Consider the following 19,016-nt stretch of genomic DNA (forward strand, 5'->3'; position numbering starts at 1 on the left):
CCCAAGTCCAACTGAACTCTCACATTAGTGTGACAGATTGAAATGAAAAATAAACTTGTAACTTAGGAGGTAATGATTCTCATCCTAGATTTACCATGAACTTTCTGAGAAAGTCACTGGGTTTCTTTGGACCTTAGTTACCATTACCATAAAGTAAAAGAGGTATATGAAAGTTCCATGCTTTTAATCTCCAGTTCTTTAAAGTGTTGTATTTATACACAAAAGTTTTACCTGATAAAAAGTCCTTCTAACTTGTATTTACTACTCTGTTGATCTTTCAGAGGATAATAAACTTTGACTTTGACTTGCTTTAAATTGCATGTGACCTTTTTATATTAGCAAATAGTGATTAACTACTATTCCTATTTTACCATTTTACCATTCTAATAGTTCTATTTTTATAGAAAGCATAATTGACTAGAATAATGTGTTATATTCCCTTTGATTCAATTATCCAATCAATGGACAAGCATTTATTAGATGTCTACCATATGCCAAGAGCTGTGGCAAAGCAAAAAAGACCCTGCTCTCAAGTAGCTTACATTCTAATAGGTGAGACAACATATATATACACATATATAGGTATGTATAAATATATGGAAAATACATAAAACAGATACAAGATAACCTTGTAGGGGAACACACCAGCAGTTATTAGGAGGAATGCATATTTAAGAGGAACTTTTCTCCTCATAACATGTATTCATAGTTGAAATACCCCTGATCAGGCAGCAACGTAGCCAAATTGCAGTATGACTTCCAGGATGAATCAGGGCTTCATACATAAGATACTACACCAACTCAGACTTGTAAAATGGCAGTCAGTATCGAATTTTAAGCAACAACTAGAACTTTCTTAAAATTGTAGAATGTCAGATTGGAATGTGTCTTGGAGATTTTCTTGTTCAACTCCTTTGAAGAAATTAGGGATATAAGAGGTAACATGATTTGCTCAAGACCATGTAGCTAGTTAGTGGGACTAGAAGAATCCAGGTCTTCTGATTCTTGGGGGGGGGGGAGGGGAGGGGAGAGGAGTATTTCCATTCTATCACACTTCTATTTATTACTAATTGAGTTAAAACCAATAGCAGAAAAAAAGGCTAAAGGGGATTTGGTCCCAGTTGAAATTACTTAAGTCCTAAAGTACATTGGGATAGGCACCCATACCCTGGAGATATGCCATGGGTTTTTTTTCTTGTCCCTCACATAAAATACTACATCTCCTAACTCCAACCATTTTCCCACACTGTCCCGCATGCCCGGAACCCTTTCACTCTTCATGTCTACTTCATGATTTCCTTCAAGTCCCAGCTGAAGTCTCACCTTCTTCAAGAAACCTTTCCAAGCCTACCTTAATGTTAATGCCTTCCCTCTAAGACTACCCCAATTTATCCAGGATAAATCTCATTTGTAAATAATTGTTTGAATGCGTGAGTCTGTGAGCTCCATGAGGGCCAGCACTATTTTTTTTTCCTTTCTTTCTATCCACAGTACTTAGTACAGTGCCTAGCACACAGTAGGCATTTAATAAATACTTGTTAAGTGACTGAGACAAAGAGATTGATAGTAGTTGATAGGTAGGTGAAGTGCCTAACTGTACCTGTTTATATTTCTATATATATTGTTTTATGTTATGTATCATCTGTTTAAATCATGTTTATGCCAATAGTAAAGCATCTAGCTATCTAATAGAGTTTTATTTTCACAGAAAAAAGCCACAATTGAATGGAAAAGCATAGCACTCTCCCGTCAATTGATCATGCTTATTAGACACATAAATGGTATCCACCCAAGAACACTTTCAGCTGAGGGGTCTGAAGTAGTTTCCTGAAGGAAGTGGTACCTTGGTTAGATCTTAAGAGTGTCCTCCAAACTGCCAACTTAATATGTAAATTTGCCAAAAATAAATATTTTAAAAGGTGGAAATGAGGAAGGAGAAGACTGAATAAAATCAAGCATTGGGGAAGGAAATAAAGCATATATTGGCAAATGTTATCCTTGCAAAGGCAAACCTGTAAAGTGATCATAAATATCACAAGTACTTACCTATGTGTAGCCCAGTGCAGAGCAGATTGGACTTGGGCTCCAAAATGGTCCAAAAATGAACTAATGGACGGATGTCTTGAAGGAAGCTGAAACTTTAGGGTACTCTTTTCTTTCTCCAAGTTTTCTAATTTTTGTTTTAATTCTTCAGCTAGATACCCAATAGAGGAAGAAAGAAAAAATGAAACCATGAAATTCAGGATGAATATTTCTTGTCAGTGCTTCTCACTACTTTTTGGGGGAGGGGAGGAGGGTGTCTAAATCTATGACATCAGTATAAGGAACTCCCAGTGTAGAAATTCCTTCCTTTTGCACAGTGCGGCTGGCAGAGGCAGGCCCGGAAGGGGCCTGATCAACTCGGAGGGCAAGTCTTCCCACCAACCACAAGGTCCACTACCAGGCCTATCACCAAAGGGCTGGGACTGGAAAGAGCAAGGTAAGAAGCAAATACAGGGGCCCCTGTCCTGGACAGCAAACACTCCTGGGGCTACCACTTCATAGCCCAGAAATTTTTTTAAAAAGCCCCTTTCAGGACCTCCAAAGACTAGGATGACACAGTCAACCTCACTTGCTCCAAACCCCCCCTCTGATCCTGAAAACATAGTAATTCTTGCCCCAGGGCAAAACCCTCTACAGTAAAGGCTTGGGATCCTAGAGGAAGGGCGTGGCTAGGACCCTGCCTCAAAATGGGTAGAAAGCAGACTACAAAGACAAAGACTCTGGAGTCCTACTATCCTCAGAGGGAGGAACCAAACTCAGAGGGAGACAATGTGGACTCTACACCCAAAGCTGAAACTTCAACAGGGAATGGGTCCCAAGCACAGAAAGCTCTCCTAGATGAGATCAAAAGGAACTTTGAAAACAAAATGAGAGAGATAGAAGACAAAATGAATAATTCTCTCAAAACAAAAATAGCAGAATTAGAAAAACATTATAATGAGGAAAACCTCTCTAAAAAGAAAAGTATATGATATGGAAAAGGAGCTTCAAAAATTAACCAAGGAAAATGATTTGCTAAAAACTAGAATTAACCAAATGGAAACAAATAACTCTATGAGGAACCAAGAATTAGTCAAGCAAAACAACAAGAATGAAAAATTAGAAAAAGAGGTAAAATACCTCAAAAAAAAACTGACCTAGAAAACAGATCCAGGAGAGATAATCTGAGAGTCATAGGCCTACCAGAAAATTATGATGAAAAAACGAGCCCGGACAACATTCTCCAAGAGCTCATTAAGGAAAACTGCTCTGAGATACTAGAACCTGAGGGTAAAATAGAAATCAAGAGAATCCACCGGACACCTGCTGAAAGAGATCCCAAACTGAAAAGTCCTTGAAACGTTGTGGCCAAACTCCAGAACTACCAGATAAAAGAGAAAATACTTCAAGCGGCCAGAAAGAAACAATTCAAATATTGAGGGTCCACAGTGAGGATTGCACAGGATTTAGCAGCCTCTACACTGAAAGATCAGAGACAGTAGAATACAATTTTCCAGAAGGCAAAAGAGCTCGGGTTACAACCAAGGATCACATACCCAGTGAGACTTTCTTGAGCATATTCTTCCAGGAAAAGAGATGGTCATTCAATGATATAACAGAGTTCCAGACCTTCTTGATAAAAAAGCCAGAACTCCAATTACGAGATGCAACAGTGACTTAGAAAGGTAAACAATGAGAACACACACACACCCTGCTATTTGATAAGAGCAAACTGGTTATAGACAAATACACAAAATGACGATTTAAAAAAATCTTATTAAGGGCCACAAAGGGACTGCAATGGAAGAAAGGGAATGGTTGAAGTGGAAAAGGGTAAATTATGCCACACATAGAGGCATAAAAACTGTATAGCAGAGGAAAAAAAGGGAGGGAGTTGGGAAGCATATGAGCTTTTCCCTCAATGGTTCTGGTACAAGGAGGGAATAACAACCAGTTAAGCATAGGACTCTATGGAGAAGAAACGCAAAAAGTATCATTTTAGAGGGAAAGAGGGGAGGGAGAGGAGCTTCGCATGAGATCTGTTCCTGTCACTCTTGATGCGAAGAAGAAATAGCATACTTCGTTAAGTATAAAAATATCCTACACTCAGTAGGAGGGGGAAAGGGTTACAAAAGGGGGCTGGGAGTGGTTTGTAGGGAAGGAAGTAGTAAGGGGAAAGGGGAGGAAAAGGGAGAGGGCGGAAAAGGGAACACTGAGGGAGGCGGTGGTCAAAAGGAAAACTATTAAGGGGGGAAGGGAGAAGGGAGGGAAAATATGAACATTAACAGGGGCAGGAATAGGATGGAGGGAAAGAAACAGATAACAATCATAACTGTAAATGTGAATGGAATGAACTCTCCCATAAAACAGAGACAAATAGCAGGATGGATTAGAAATCATAATCCTACAATATGCTGTTTACAAGAAACACACTTGAAACAGAGGGATACACACAAGGTAAAGGTAAAAGGTTGGAATAAAATATATCATGCCTCAGCTAAAGTAAAAAAAGCAGGGGTAGCAATCCTTATCTCAGATAAAGCAAAAGCAAAAATTGACCTAATTAAAAGAGATAAGGAAGGAAACTATATCCTGTTAAAAGGCACCATCGAGAATGAAGCAATATCATTACTTAACATATATGCACCAAGTGGTGTAGCATCCAAATTCCTAGAGGAGAAGGTAAAGAAATTAGAGGAAGAAATAGATAGCAAAACTATACTAGTGGGAGACCTTAATCTCTCCCTCTCTGAACTTGATAAATCCAACCTCAAAATAAACAAGAAAGAAGTTAAGGAGGTGAACAGGACTTTAGAGAGGATAGGTATGATAGATCTCTGGAGAAAACTGAATGGGGATAAAAAGGAATGTACTTTCTTCTCAGCGGTTCATGGCACATACTCAAAAATTGACCATGTTCTAGGCATAAAATCCTCACAATTCTATGCAGTAAGGCAGAAATAATAAATGCATCCTTCTCAGATCATGATGCAATAAAAATTATATGCAATAAAGGGCCAGGGAAAGACAGACTAAAAACTAATTGGAAATTAAACAATTTAATCCTAAAGAATGGGTGGGTCAAACAAGAAATTATAGAAACAATCAGTAATTTCATTCAAGAGAATGATAATGAGACAACATACCAAAATCTGTGGGATGCATTAAAGGCAGTTCTTAGGGGAAGTTTTATATCCCTGAGTGCATATGTGATTAAATTAGAGAAAAGGGAGCTCAACAAATTGGGCATGCAATTAAAAAACCTAGAAAAAGAAAAAAATCAAAATCCCCAATTAAATACTAAATCAGAAATATTGAAGACAAAAGGAGAGATTAATAAAATTGAAATTAAGAAAACTATTGAATTAATAAATGAAACCAAGAGCTGGTTTTATGAAAAAAACAAAAAAAATTGATAGACCCTTAGTCAATATGATAAAAAAAAGAAAGAAGAAAACCAAATTATGAGTATCAAAAATGAAAAGGGTGAATCTACCTCCAATGAAGAGGAAATCAAAACAATAATTAGGAATTATTTTTCCCAATTGTATGCACATAAATTTGATAATCTTAGGGAAATGGATGAATATTTACAAACATACAAGTTGCCCAGATTAACTGAAGAGGAAGTAAATTACTTAAATAATCCCATCTCAGAAAAAGAAATTGAACAACCCATCAGTCAGCTCCCTAGGAAAAATTCTCCAGGGCCAGATGGATTCACTAGTGAATTCTATCAAACATTTAAAGAACAATTGATTCCAATACTCTACAAACTATTTGGGAAAATTAGTAAAGAAGGAGTCCTACCCAATTCTTTTTATGACATAAATATGGTACTGATACCTAAATCAGGAAGAGATAAAACAGAAAAAGAAAATTATAGACCAATCTACCTCATGAATATAGATGCAAAAATTCTAAATAAAATACTAGCCAAAAGACTACAGCAACTTATCTCAAGAATAATACACTTTGATCAGGTAGGATTTATTCCAGGAATGCAAGGATTGTTTAATATTAGGAAAACCATCAGTATAATTGAGCATATCAACAATAAAACTAGCAGAAACCACATGATCATCTCAATAGATGCAGAAAAGGCTTTTGACAAAATACAACATCCATTCCTATTAAAAACATTAGAAAGTATAGGAATAAATGAAGCCTTCCTTAAAATAATAGGTAGCATCTATTTAAAGCCATCAGCAAGTATTATATGTAATGGGGAGAAGGTAGAAGCATTTCCCATAAGATCAGGGGTGAAACAAGGGTGTCCACTATCACCCCTCTTATTCAATCTGGTACTAGAAATGTTAGCAGTAGCAATTAGAGAAGAAAAAGAAATCAAAGGAATCAAATTAGGCAAAGAAGAGACCAAGCTATCACTCTTTGCAGATGATATGAGGATATACTTAGAGAATCCTAGAGAATCAAGTAGAAAACTACTTGAGACAATAAATAAATTTGGCAAAGTTGCAGGATATAAAATAAACCCACATAAATCCTCGGCATTCCTATATATTTCCAATGAAATTCAACAACAAGAGATAGAAAGAGAAATCCCATTTAAAGTTACTGTAGACATTATAAAATATTTGGGAATCTACCTGCCAAAACAAACCCAGGACCTGTATGATCATAACTACAAAACACTTTTTACACAAATAAAGTCAGATCTAACTAATTGGAAAAATATCAATTGCTCATGGCTGGGTTGAGCTAATATAATAAAAATGACAATTTTACCTAAATTAAATTATATATTTAGTGCCATACCAATTAATTTACCAAAAAACTACTTTATAGAGCTAGAAAAAATAATAACAAAATTCATTTGGAAGAATAAACAGTCCAGAATATCAAGGGAATTAATGAAAAGAAATGCTAGGGAAGGTGGACTAGCTATACCAGATTTCAATCTGTATTATAAAGCAGCAGTCATCAAAACTACTTGGTACTGGCTAAGGAACAGAGGAGTGGATCAATGGAATAGATTAGGCACACGAGATTCAGAAGTCAATGACTATAGTAATCTATTGTTTGATAAACCTCCAGACCCCGGTTTTGGGGATAAGAACTCACTATTTGACAAAAACTGCTGGGAAAACTGGAATTTAGCATGGCAGAAACTGGGCATAGACCATTAACTAACACCATATACCAAAATCAAGTCTAAATGGGTGCATGATCTAGGTATAAAGGTTGATACTGTAAGCAGTCTCCTAAAACAAGGAATAGTTTACCTATCAGACTTGTGGAGAGGGAAAGACTTTATGACTAAACAAGAATTAGAGAACATTATAAAATGTAAAATGGGTAATTTTGACTACATGAAATTGAAAAGTGTCTGTACAAACAAAGCCAATGTAACCAAGATTAAGAGGGAGGTGGGAAATTGGGAAAGAATCTTTACAACCTATGTCTCTGACAAAGGACTCATTTCTAAAATATACAGAGAATTGAGTCAAATTTATAAGAATACAAGTCATTCCCCGATTGATAAATGGTCAAAGGATATGAACAGGCAGTTTTCAGAGAAAGAAATTAAAGCTATCTATAAGCACATGAAAAAATGCTCTAATTCACTATTGATTAGAGAAATGCAAATCAAAACAACTCTGAGGTACCACGTCTCACCAGTCAGATAGGCTAAGATGACAAAACAGGATAATGACAAATGCTGGAGAGGATGTGGGCAAATTGGAACACTAATGCATTGCTGGTGGAGTTGTGAACTGATCCAGCCTTTCTGGAGAGCAATCTGGAATTATGCCCAAAGGGCTATAAATACTTTCATACCCTTTGATCCAGCAATACCACTCCTAGGATTATATCCCAAAGAGATCATAGAAATGAGAGAAAGACCCATATGTACAAAAATGTTTATAGCAGTTCTTTTTGTGGTAGCAAAGAATTGGAAATTAAGGGGGTGCCCATCAATTGGGTAATGGCTGAACAAGTTGTGGTATATGCATGTTATGGAATACTATTGTGCTATAAGAAACAAGGAGCAGACAGTCTTCATATTTACCTGGAGAGTCTTAAAAGAACTGATGCTGAGTGAGAAGAGTAGAACCAGGAGAAATTTGTACACAATTACAGACACAACGTATGTATGATGACCAACTTTGATAGACTGGACTCTTCTCAGCAATGCAGTGATATAAGTCAATCCCAAAAGACTCATGATGGAGAGAAATATGTGCATCCAGAGAAAGAACTAGAAAGAACTAAGTTTATATCCAGGTGGAAGCAAAATACCTGATCTTTTTCCTTCTCTTATTTGGTTTTATGTCCTCGTTACCATTTTTCATTCCAGCTGTTACAATCCGTACTTATAACCTGACTAATGTATAATGTGAAAGTATTTACAGATCCTATACTTGACTATAAGCCACCATGGGGGGGAGGTGGGAGGGGGGGAGACAAAAAATGTGAAAATCAAGGAATTGTGGAATTGAATCCTGTAAACTAAAAGGAAACAAACAAATTTTAAAAAAATTTAAAAAAAAAAAGAAATTCCTTCCTTTGATACAGATCTGAAGCTCCTCTCTCTATGACTTATAATCTTAGAGAGTTACCTATGGCACTAAGAGGTTTTGTAACTGGCCCAGGGTTATACAACAAGTACATATCAGAGGCAGGATATAAACCCAGGTTTTCCTGTCTATAGAAAAACCCTCTACCCAGTACACTACTTTTCTACCTTGCACATAGTAAGAACTTAACAAACATTAGTTGAATTGAATGGAAGCTTACTTCTAAATAATTTTTATCCTAAAGTCACGATCTATGTGTTATCTATACCAATGGCTTTTATTTTTCTTCTTCAACTGGCCATCACAAAGTCTCTACTCTTTTGTATACATACGTGTGTGTGTGTGTGTATTCTACTATTTTTATTTATATACCACTAAAGTTGGTCATTCTCAAAAGGTTACAACCATCCAAGCTCTATTCAACAAACATTTGGTAAATGTCTTTTATTCTCAAGGTACTGTGCTGGGTGAGAAGGAAATGAAGATGAAAAATGGTAAAGTCCTACTTCCAAGATGTTCACATTCTCCAGGAGTAGGAGTAGAGCAGGTATAGGACAAGATGGCTCCCAAACAGGCAACTATAATGCAAGTCAGTGTGTGATATGATCAAAGGAGAAAACCAGAAAAACCCTCTAGAAAAATTTAAGGAAGGAGAAAATACTTTCACCTTGGATTTAAGGCTTCATGAAAGAAATAGTATCTAATCTAAGCCTTGAAGGTAAGGATTCTAAAAGGTAAAACTGAGGAAGGAATTAACTCCAGGCATAGGGATACCTACATGGATGAAGAGAAGTATTATGTTAAGTTAGAGCAAGAGTTCTTAATCTTTTTGTGCATCATGGAACCCTTTGGTAGTCTCCAGACCACATCTCAGAAGATTTTTAAATACATAAAATAAAATTCATAGGATTACAAAGGAAGCCAATTCTATTGAAATACAATTATCAAAACATTTAAAATTAAATTCATAGACACTAGGTAAAGAATCCCTGAGTTAGTTAATTTTCTAGTTTGACTGGAGGATAAGTTGAAAAAATGGAAAGTAACAGGAAATAAGACTGGAAAGGTAAGGTGGAACCAAAATGTGGAAGGCATGGGGGCCAACATGTAAAAATGCACAGAATAGGGAAGCAGTGTTGTGAGCAGCAAGTCAGTCAGTGTTGCTAGATCATAGAGTACATGGTGCAGAGTAAAATATAAGAAGACTGGAGAGGTAGGAAAGGACCAGAAAACAATTAGTGTGATTACCTTATTAATAATAAAACAAAACACATGATTATAGCAGTAGATAGAGAAAACATCTTCAATAAAATATAGTACTCATTTATGTTTAAAAAAAACACTCAAAAAGCATAAAAATAAAAAGACCTTTCCTTAATGTAATTAAAAACATTTATCTAAAACTAATAATTAGCATTATTTTTAATGGAGAAAAATTAGAAGTTTTCCCAAATAAGCTCAGGAGTGAAGTAATGATATATCTGCTATCACTATTATTATCTGGTAATGTACTAGAAATGCTAGCTACAGCAATCTGGCCCCCCAAAAAAGCAAATAAAGGAGTAAGCATCAGCAAGAAAGAGACAAACATTTCCATAAGCTTACAATATTTAATTCAGAACATTCTAGATAATTACCCCCAAAATTAGTCAAGACAATAAATTCAGCAATATAGCAGAATACAAAATAAATCCATAAAAATCATCTTACTACCAAAAAAACAAACAAACAAACAGGAAAAGGAGATGAAAAGAGAAATCTCATTTAAAACAATTAAACATATTAAATATTTGGGACATAACCTTCCAAGAGACAGAGAACTTATGTAAGTAAAATTAAAACAATTTTGAGAGAAATAAACGCAAATATCAATAAGTAGAGGTCATCAATATGTAAAACTAGTCACTCCAATATACTAAAAATGGAAATACTTTCCAAATTCAAACTACTGTGCTATAAAAAAAATGATGAGCTCAATGACTTTAGAAAAACATGAACAGATTTGCACAAAATAGTAAAGAGTGAAATGAGCAGAACCAAGAAAATGTTGTAAACAATAACAGCAACATTGTTTGAAGAGCAGATTTGGGTGGCTAAGTCCAAATTAACCATAAAGGACACATGAAGAAAGATGCGATCTGCATCCAGAGAAAGAAGTGACAAGTAGAAGTACGTATAGAATAATTTCACATGTATACCTATTTGTGTCTAGTGGTGGCCATCCCTAAGGTGGGGGGGGAGAGGGTAGGGAAGAAAAAAATTTACATAATAATTTTGTTGTATATATGTAAGGAAGAGCAATATGTGTGTAGTAGACTTGCAGTTTCATGTACCATCATCTTTTCATTGTATTATGTTATGGAAATGCTTGTTTTATTTCATAAACTAAAAATAAAACTTTTAAAAAGTAATTATGTAAAGAAATAGACTAAAATGCCTATACCCTTTTTATCTAGACATTGACAAACAGTCTCATGTATACTACACCAAAACCAATATCACAAATCCATGAAACATGCATTGCAACTGGATTTATTACAGGAGAAAGGCACAGGCATGTGGGAACTGTTTGTACCAAGGAGCCTAGTGGTTCAGGCAAAACTTTGGTATTTAAGTTACAGGGAAAAGGGGAAGTCATAGAGAAATGGAAAAGGACTAAAGCAGCTAGGAAATGTTTAGGAATTGCTAGACCATGAAGATAGGATGGTCTGCTTATCTACAAGGGTCTCAGCTGCACAAAGTGTGTCAGTCTGGTGTAGACTGACTGGAACCTGTTTTGACTCCCAAAGACACACAGGGAGTCCAGATTGCAGTGCAGATAACATATTATGTCAGCTCAGGGTGTGGGGTAGGGAAGGGAAGTGGGGGGAGTGGCTTCATCCTTGACATGTTCAGGGCCTCTTGTATACTCTGTTCTGGTGTTTCTGGAAAATATGACACCTCAAAAACACAAGTTCAAGGTACTTAACATTACCAAAATATTTTTAGAAGCCATTTTTGTAGCCATTTTCCATTATATCCATATGCTATAATTTGGTCAGTCACTCCACAATCAATGAGCATGTGGGAATTTGCTTTGCTTGACTATACCTATCTGTTACAAGGGTTTTGTTTTTCTTTTTTCCCTCCTAATTGGGGGGGGGGGGCTAGGAGGTGGAAAGAAAAGAAAATAAATGCTTATTAATTTAAAAAATATTTTAAGAGGAAAGAACAATAATCAAAATTGAATGCTATGGAATCACAATGACCAAGATTGGTCCTAAGAAGGGATATAAGAAGACACTTCCCTCCCCCATTTCTTTGAAGATGTAAGGATGGAGGTTTCTATCCCCACTTCTAATTAATATTATCACAGAAGATCCAAAAATCTCAATTGAATTGATTGATCAATAAAAAGTAAACTAGGTATAATGACTCCTTAATCAATCTGAAAGGATTATAGGGTCTTTGGGGCTCTGGATGAAATTAGATGACACTATGAAGGAAATATTTTGTGAATGGCTGAAAAAAATATGAGACATACTTTTGGAACTATGAATGATACAGCAAGCCAGTTTGGATTCACACATTCCAGTAAAAGGTCAGTCAAGTGGTAGTCCAATGCAAAGGTTAAAAATCTTGAAAGGAAATTGTCCTTGGAGGAAAGAGAAAGTTCTCTCTCTCCCTTTCCCCCCATCCCACTGACCAAGTAATAACTCTGTAAATTTTGAAAGTCTGAAAGATATACAATTCTTATTAGCAATGTTACCAGTGTCCACCAGAGCAACAGTAGCTGACAACAGCATCTGCATCGGAAGCTAAGAGACATACAAAACTTAAAACTAGTTAAAACTATACTAAGGAATTCCAGCTTTAGTACTATTTAAAGAAACTGACCCTCAGAGTGCAGTAGAGAACTTGAGTTACGTCACGAATACTCCACAAGAGAGAAAAGGACCTCAGTAACCAGGAGTTCTGGGTTTATCTTTCTTTGGCCATGTGTGCTTTCTAAGCCCACTCCCCCATAAAGTCTTACTCAAATGTCTAATCACAATTTGATGCCATTAATAGTGGAAATCAGACATGTAAGGAGATAAGATATGCTAGGAAACAGTTTTTAGATTAGGAGAATGTCTCATAAGTTTTCCTTAAAGGGCAAATTGAAGAATTGCTACAATTGGTCTTGCCATGTGTTCAAAGGCAACAAGTAATGCCACTTGATGAAATATCTAATCATCTCATGTTGCAGCACTCATGAGTACCTTGCAAATATACTACCATGAAAAGAATTACAATTTATACATCAACTTCTGTTGAAAAAAACAGAGGTAGAGAAATTCTACAAATTTTGCTAAAAATTTTCCATATTAAATCAATGTATACTATGATACTCAACAATTTCAATGCATATGTAGAAACAGGTGAGAATGATGAAAAATATCTCAAAAATGAACAATAAGGAAAGAGACTGAAATTTTATAGTTATGCAAAACTCTTGCTTTTACATTTTGCATTCTTCGAGAAAAAAATCAGAACGTACTCTACATAGCAAATACCAAGCAATATCGCCAAAAAAAGTGAAACTGATATTTTAACAAATGGGAAATGCCTAAATATTTGATTTCTAATTCAGTTGTCCATGTAATTAAACATTACTGAGCCAGAATAAAGATGAGAAAAAGATATGCCATGCAAATTAAAACCATTCCAACTTCACCTTTAAAAACACATTATTGATGGTCAAAAATGTGAGATAATGAGGAGAAATGACAGAACCAATTATAATAATTTGATAAATAAGTTAAAATAATATAATTTGCCAAAATGAGACCCAAAGACCATAAAAGAGCTTTGGTCAGCAAATCCTTACTTTAGTTTTTTAAAGTAAATTTTTAGTGATATCGTGTTTTCTCATCATTTATATTTCTGAATATAGCCCTCTTCCAACTCTCTCCTGGAGAGTTATCCTTTATAATAAAGACTAAAAAAAAAAGAGAGAGAGAAAACAATTCAGCAAAACTAATCAAAACATTGAGAAAGTCTAACATCATATACAGTGTTCCACATTTTTAGTCCCCACTTCACACTTCAGTGTGGCATTCCTTCTCAGCTTACACCTCCAATCTGTATTCCTATTTGCGGGCTTGGTTTCCAGAGAGTATCTACCTACTCCTCTACTCTAGGTTCTAAGCAGAGAGATATGGAGACTGAGCACAATGCTAGTTGTTTTGGGGGGGTTGTTTGTTTTTTGGTTTGTTTGTTTGCTTGCTTTTGGGAGTGGGGGAAGGCAGAGCAATTGGAGTTAAGTGACTTGCCCAAGGCCACACAGCTAGTAAGTCTTAAGTGTCTGAGGCTGCATTTGAACTCAGGTCCTTCTGACTCCAGGGCTGGTGCTCTATTCACTGCGCCACCTAGCCGCCCCTTAACACTAATTTCAAAAATAAATTTGTTTATAAAATTTTATAAAGAGAGAGGATATAATATGATAAGCAGTGTCATTTCATAAAACAATAGTAAAAGGTAAAATCAGTTTAAAGACAGCTTAGTGAAAGGTCTAACTAAGTCATCCTGGGGGAATCTCAAAATAATACCAGAAGGAAGACAACAAATAGAAGGGGAAAAAAGACTGAAAAGATCTGAAAAGTTGTTGGTGTTATTTAATTAAATTAAATTAATAAATTAAGTAAATTTTGTTCTCCACCAAGGAAACTGGGGCCACTATACTTGAATTCTAACATCATAGTTCAGGATGTGTAGTGATTATAGTGAAAGTAAATATGATATAAAAGATAACAAAGATGGGGAAAGCATCTAGATTAGATCAAGTGAACATAGAAGAGATCTGTTCAGAGAGGATCTCTGGACATAGAGGAGGTAACAATTGTGAGACTATATACAGATATATTTACTAGAAATCTGAAGGAGGGGAAAATCCAAAAGGCATGGGAAAAATATGAGGCATTATTAGTACCAAAAGAGTTTACTGAAGAGCATCAACACTCTTACTTTCCCATTTATATAATTTTTTTAAAAGAGAATAAAATATCTATTCATTGAGGACATCCTGGATGATGGTATTAAACTGGAACAGATGGGCTTCTGCAAGTCTATTCCACTGTAGAAGAGGTGTTTATCATCATACAATTGACTAAAATATAGACAGAATACAAGAACTCACTGTGTTACTGTGTATAGCTTGATTCATGAGTGCCTCCTTATAGGCACATATAATTTTGATGTCAAAAATATGAAAGACTCCTTGAAAAATATAACAGAAAAAAACTTTTCCCACAACACTCAGTTCCTTAATATCATATGAGATATAAAGCATAAAACAGGAAGACCAGCCCACCAAAAGTATATCACAAATGTCACGTAGGAGAGATTCGGAGTCCAAAATGAAGAGAGATTCTCTATGGATAGCAAACATTCTCCAGGCCTTCTTGTTGATAGATGGTCACAAATCCCAGCACACTGTAGAGCCTCACTCAAAAGAGTTTGACTGAATGTTCCAAACTGGAGAAAACAAGTAGATTAAGAATGCCTATTGTCCAAACTGTAACATATACTTAGATGGACAGCCTATAGAGTTTATCCACTAGTATTTGTCATTTGAACAGACACTGCAAATGGATGAGTTGGACAAGACAGTGAACTAGATTATTTATGGGAATTGCAGAGCTCCTTCTATGGCCCTAATGTCCTTAAGATGAAATAGTTCAATCTCTCTAATATGAATATTTTACTGATATTACTATATGGCTGTGAGATATGGAACTTTAAAGTTTCCAAAGAATTAAAAGTGAGTATCAATACTGAGGGCAATGGGGAAGCAAATGGAGGGTGTGAGCAGGATAGAAAACGTAAATAAGAAGCTGCCAAGAAGAACCTGAGTAAAGTACATGATTAAAGAAATACATCATCAAAGCAAAATATGTCGAGAGCAAGTAAGGAAGGCCCAGCAAAATGGATGAACTCTCTCTAGCAAACTTACAGGAGCACATGGACAAGTCTCACATAGGGTGGGAGGTATGGATGATTTGTAATCTGCATGACTGGAAGGAATATCCATATAAAGGAGATCAATTCATTCAGTTATTTCAGAATTTAACCATCATTGCATTTTGTTTTCAATACCATAGCAGTTTCCTGTTATAACTTCCCCCATCAAACCCTGTATCAAATTTGGTAGCATACACGGCATTATATGGGGCAGTTAGGTAGCACAGTGGATAGAGTACTGGGCCTGGAGTCAGGAAGACTCAACTTCTTGAGTTCAAATATGGCCTCAGACACTTACTAGTGTGACCCTGGGCAGGTCACTTAACTCTGCCTCAGTTTCCTCATCTGGAAAATAAGCTGGAGAAGGAAATGGCAAACTACTCCAGTACCTCTGGTCAAGAAGACCCCAAATGGGGTCACAAAGAGTTGGGCTTGATTGAAACAACTGAACAACAACAGTCCCTCTACCTCTATACTGAAAAGAGGGAAAAATTCCCAGTCGTTCATTTGTGAACAAGATTGTTACTGTAATTAATCTGAGCTCAGAAAACTTCTGCTGACGTTTTCATTTTATGTTAAATGTAGTCACCATGCATATTGTTCTTCCCGTTGTACTTCACTCTGCATGAGTTCATATGTCTCCCTGCATTTCATTTCTGCCATTTCTTAAGATACAATTGTGTCCAATGTATTCATGTGTCACAATTTGTTCAACTGTTGCCCAATTGATGGGCACCTATTTTATTTCCAAGTTTTTGCTGCCACCGTATATTGTGCTGCTACAGATATTGTGGTATAATGTAGGATATTTTTTTTGTCTTTGACCTCCTTGTGGCATATGCCCAATCAAGGAAGATGGATCAAAAGTTATAAACACACAGAAAGCTTAGTGACCTTACTTTTATAATTCCAAATTTCTTAGCCCATGTTGCTTGGAATGGGGGTCAAAATGCTTGGTTCAGAATGAGGAAGAATTAGGTTTGTGATTTATGTTCTTGACTTTATTGAATGTTTCACTAGAACATTAGGGTTGAATCACTGTGCAATTCTACCAGCAATATACACTGTCTTGCCACAGCCCCTCCAACATTAATTATCTCCATCTTTTATCGTGTGTCAATTTGATGGGGTATGAGGTAAAATCCCTGAGCTGCTTTATTTTTTCTTCTTATTAATTTCATACTTAGATTTGTTGACATATAATATCATATATATACATATAATGTCAACATATAATTTTTGATAGTATTTCTTTTTTTGTTGTTGTTGGTTTTTTTGGAGGGGGGAAGGTAAGGCAATTGGGGTTAAGTGACTTGCCCAAGGTCAAACAGTTAGCATCAAGCATCTGAGGCCACATACGAACTCAGGTCCTCCTGACTCCAGGGCTGGTACTCTATTCACTGTACCACCTACCTGCCTCACTTTGTATTTCTTCTTTTGAAAACTGTTCATATCTTTTAACCATTTACATACTGAAGGCTGACAGCCTTATATTATTTTAATTATATATCTTGTATATATAATTTTTATCATAACTTTTTGATACATAGAGGTTTCTGGACATAGAGAGTAGAGTGCTAGGCTTAGAATATGGAAAGAATTGGGTTCAAATACCACCTATTGACACTTACTAGGAATGAGATCTTGGTCAAGTCACTTAACTCTGTGGCTCTCTGACCTATGCTTATATATAGAGTATTAGAGAGAGTATTCCCATATTTGATAGAAATATTTTTCCACCCACTCAATAGTTTCTCTTCTTATTCTAATTGTATTAATTTTATTGACAGCAGTCTTTTAATTTCCTAGAATCAAAGTTGCCATTTTATTTTTTGTAAGCTCTTTTGTTTCCTTTGTGGCTACAAATTCTCCTTTTAACCACAGATTTGAAGAAAGGCATTTTCATCCATTTTCTTCTAGTTTTTTTTTTCCTGATAGGATCTTTCATGCTGAAGTTCTTTATATGTTTGGATTATGCTGTAATTTATAAATAAGAAGCTGATCTAGGCCTATGTTCTGCTGCATTGTTTTCCATTTTGCTAGCAGTTCTCATTGAATGGATGACTTTCTCCAGTAGCCGGTGGTTTGTGTTTTGGGATTTATTCAATACTTCATCACAATGTTTGGTAACTTCTGGGGCTTGCTTCTCTAGCCTGTTCCACTGTTTTACTTTTTATTTTTAATGTACTAGTAAATAGCTTTGGTAATATATATTATATGCTTTATAAGATAGTTCAAGATCTGATATCAGGATTCTATTTATTTATATTTTTCTTCTAAATCTTTTCTTTTTTTCAAATGAATTTTTTTTAAATTTCGCCTAGGGGGTGGCCTCAAATTCAGCCTCAGTCACTTAACACTTACTAGCCATGTGATCTTGGGCAAGTCACTTAACCGTAATTGCACTGCCTTCCCCCCTCCAAAAAAAAAAAAAAGCAGAAAAAAAATTTTTTCACCTAGGTCTATTTTAAGAAACACAACTTTTCCATAACTTTTACAAAAAGATACCAACATAAGACTGCCCTATGGCTTATTTGTTGTTGTTGTTGTTGTTTAATTTATAAAATTTAATAATAAGAATATTCAAACAAAATAACAAAAATAATTATGGATGAAACAAACTATTTTTGTATTTTGATTATTCAACATGGCAACATTAACAAGGTAACAAAGCCATACTGTTTGTTTTAGTGTCTCTTTAACATGTTTTTCAGTATTCTTTCCAGATTTTGTTGTAGTAACCATAGGCTGATTATTTTAGACACAAATTGTTCTAACTCTTCATTTAAACAGATCAAAGAAGTGATCTTTCTTTTCCTCAACTCACATAAGGAAAGTCATACTAACATAGACAAAAGAGCCAATCTCCATTCATGAGAGATCTAGGGTAGAATAGCACCTTAGACTCTTACTAGCTATATGATCTGAGGCAAGTCACTTACCATTCAGTAACTCAATTTATTTCTTCATCTGTAACCTCGCCATCTGTGATAGTAATGGCATTTAAAGATTCCCCCTGTATTGGTTTTCAAATTGATTGTGTTAAAACCCAGAGCTTGTTAATCCCACCTGTGGGATGGACTTGTTGATGTGAAAAGAAAGTCCTGAACTGGGAGGAACTGGTGACGTAGATTTGGAGAGACAAGAGAGAGGAAGAAGGACTTTTTTTAGAAGCAGCACCTCGTGGAGAGAGAGAGACTAAGAGAATTGCTGGTGGCCGCTTTGAATTGCCCTGGACTTTTGAGACCTGCCCCCTGAGCTGCCAAGGACTGAGGAGACATGGCTGTTTTGCTGGTACTTTGTCTGTCTGTTTTGATGTTGTTTTGCCAGATTTGTCCACTGGTGAAAGACAGTCCTGTTGAAGAAGTCCTGGAACCTGGCTGTTCACTAAGAAGCCCTGAGACTGTCCTGCAGACAGAGAGTGATACTGTCCACTGGTGAAGGACAGTGCTGTTGTTGCAGGGGTCTGGA

General features: G+C 35.9%; 1 protein-coding gene across 1 annotated transcript in view; it reads right to left on the bottom strand.

The window, feature by feature from the left end:
- Positions 1 to 19,016, bottom strand: part of DISC1 (DISC1 scaffold protein) — a 555,671-nt gene that overhangs the window by 417,989 nt on the left and 118,666 nt on the right. The window contains exon 4 of the mRNA XM_069064870.1: positions 2,047 to 2,194. Within this exon, the coding sequence (XP_068920971.1) occupies positions 2,047 to 2,194 (148 nt within the window). The remainder of the gene's footprint in view (positions 1 to 2,046; positions 2,195 to 19,016) is intronic.

The sequence above is a fragment of the Petaurus breviceps genome, unplaced genomic scaffold (assembly GCF_028583685.1).
Source record: "Petaurus breviceps papuanus isolate PSGF00001 unplaced genomic scaffold, PetGlider_PUasm1.0 90650, whole genome shotgun sequence".
In the NCBI taxonomy this organism is placed as follows: domain Eukaryota; kingdom Metazoa; phylum Chordata; class Mammalia; order Diprotodontia; family Petauridae; genus Petaurus; species Petaurus breviceps.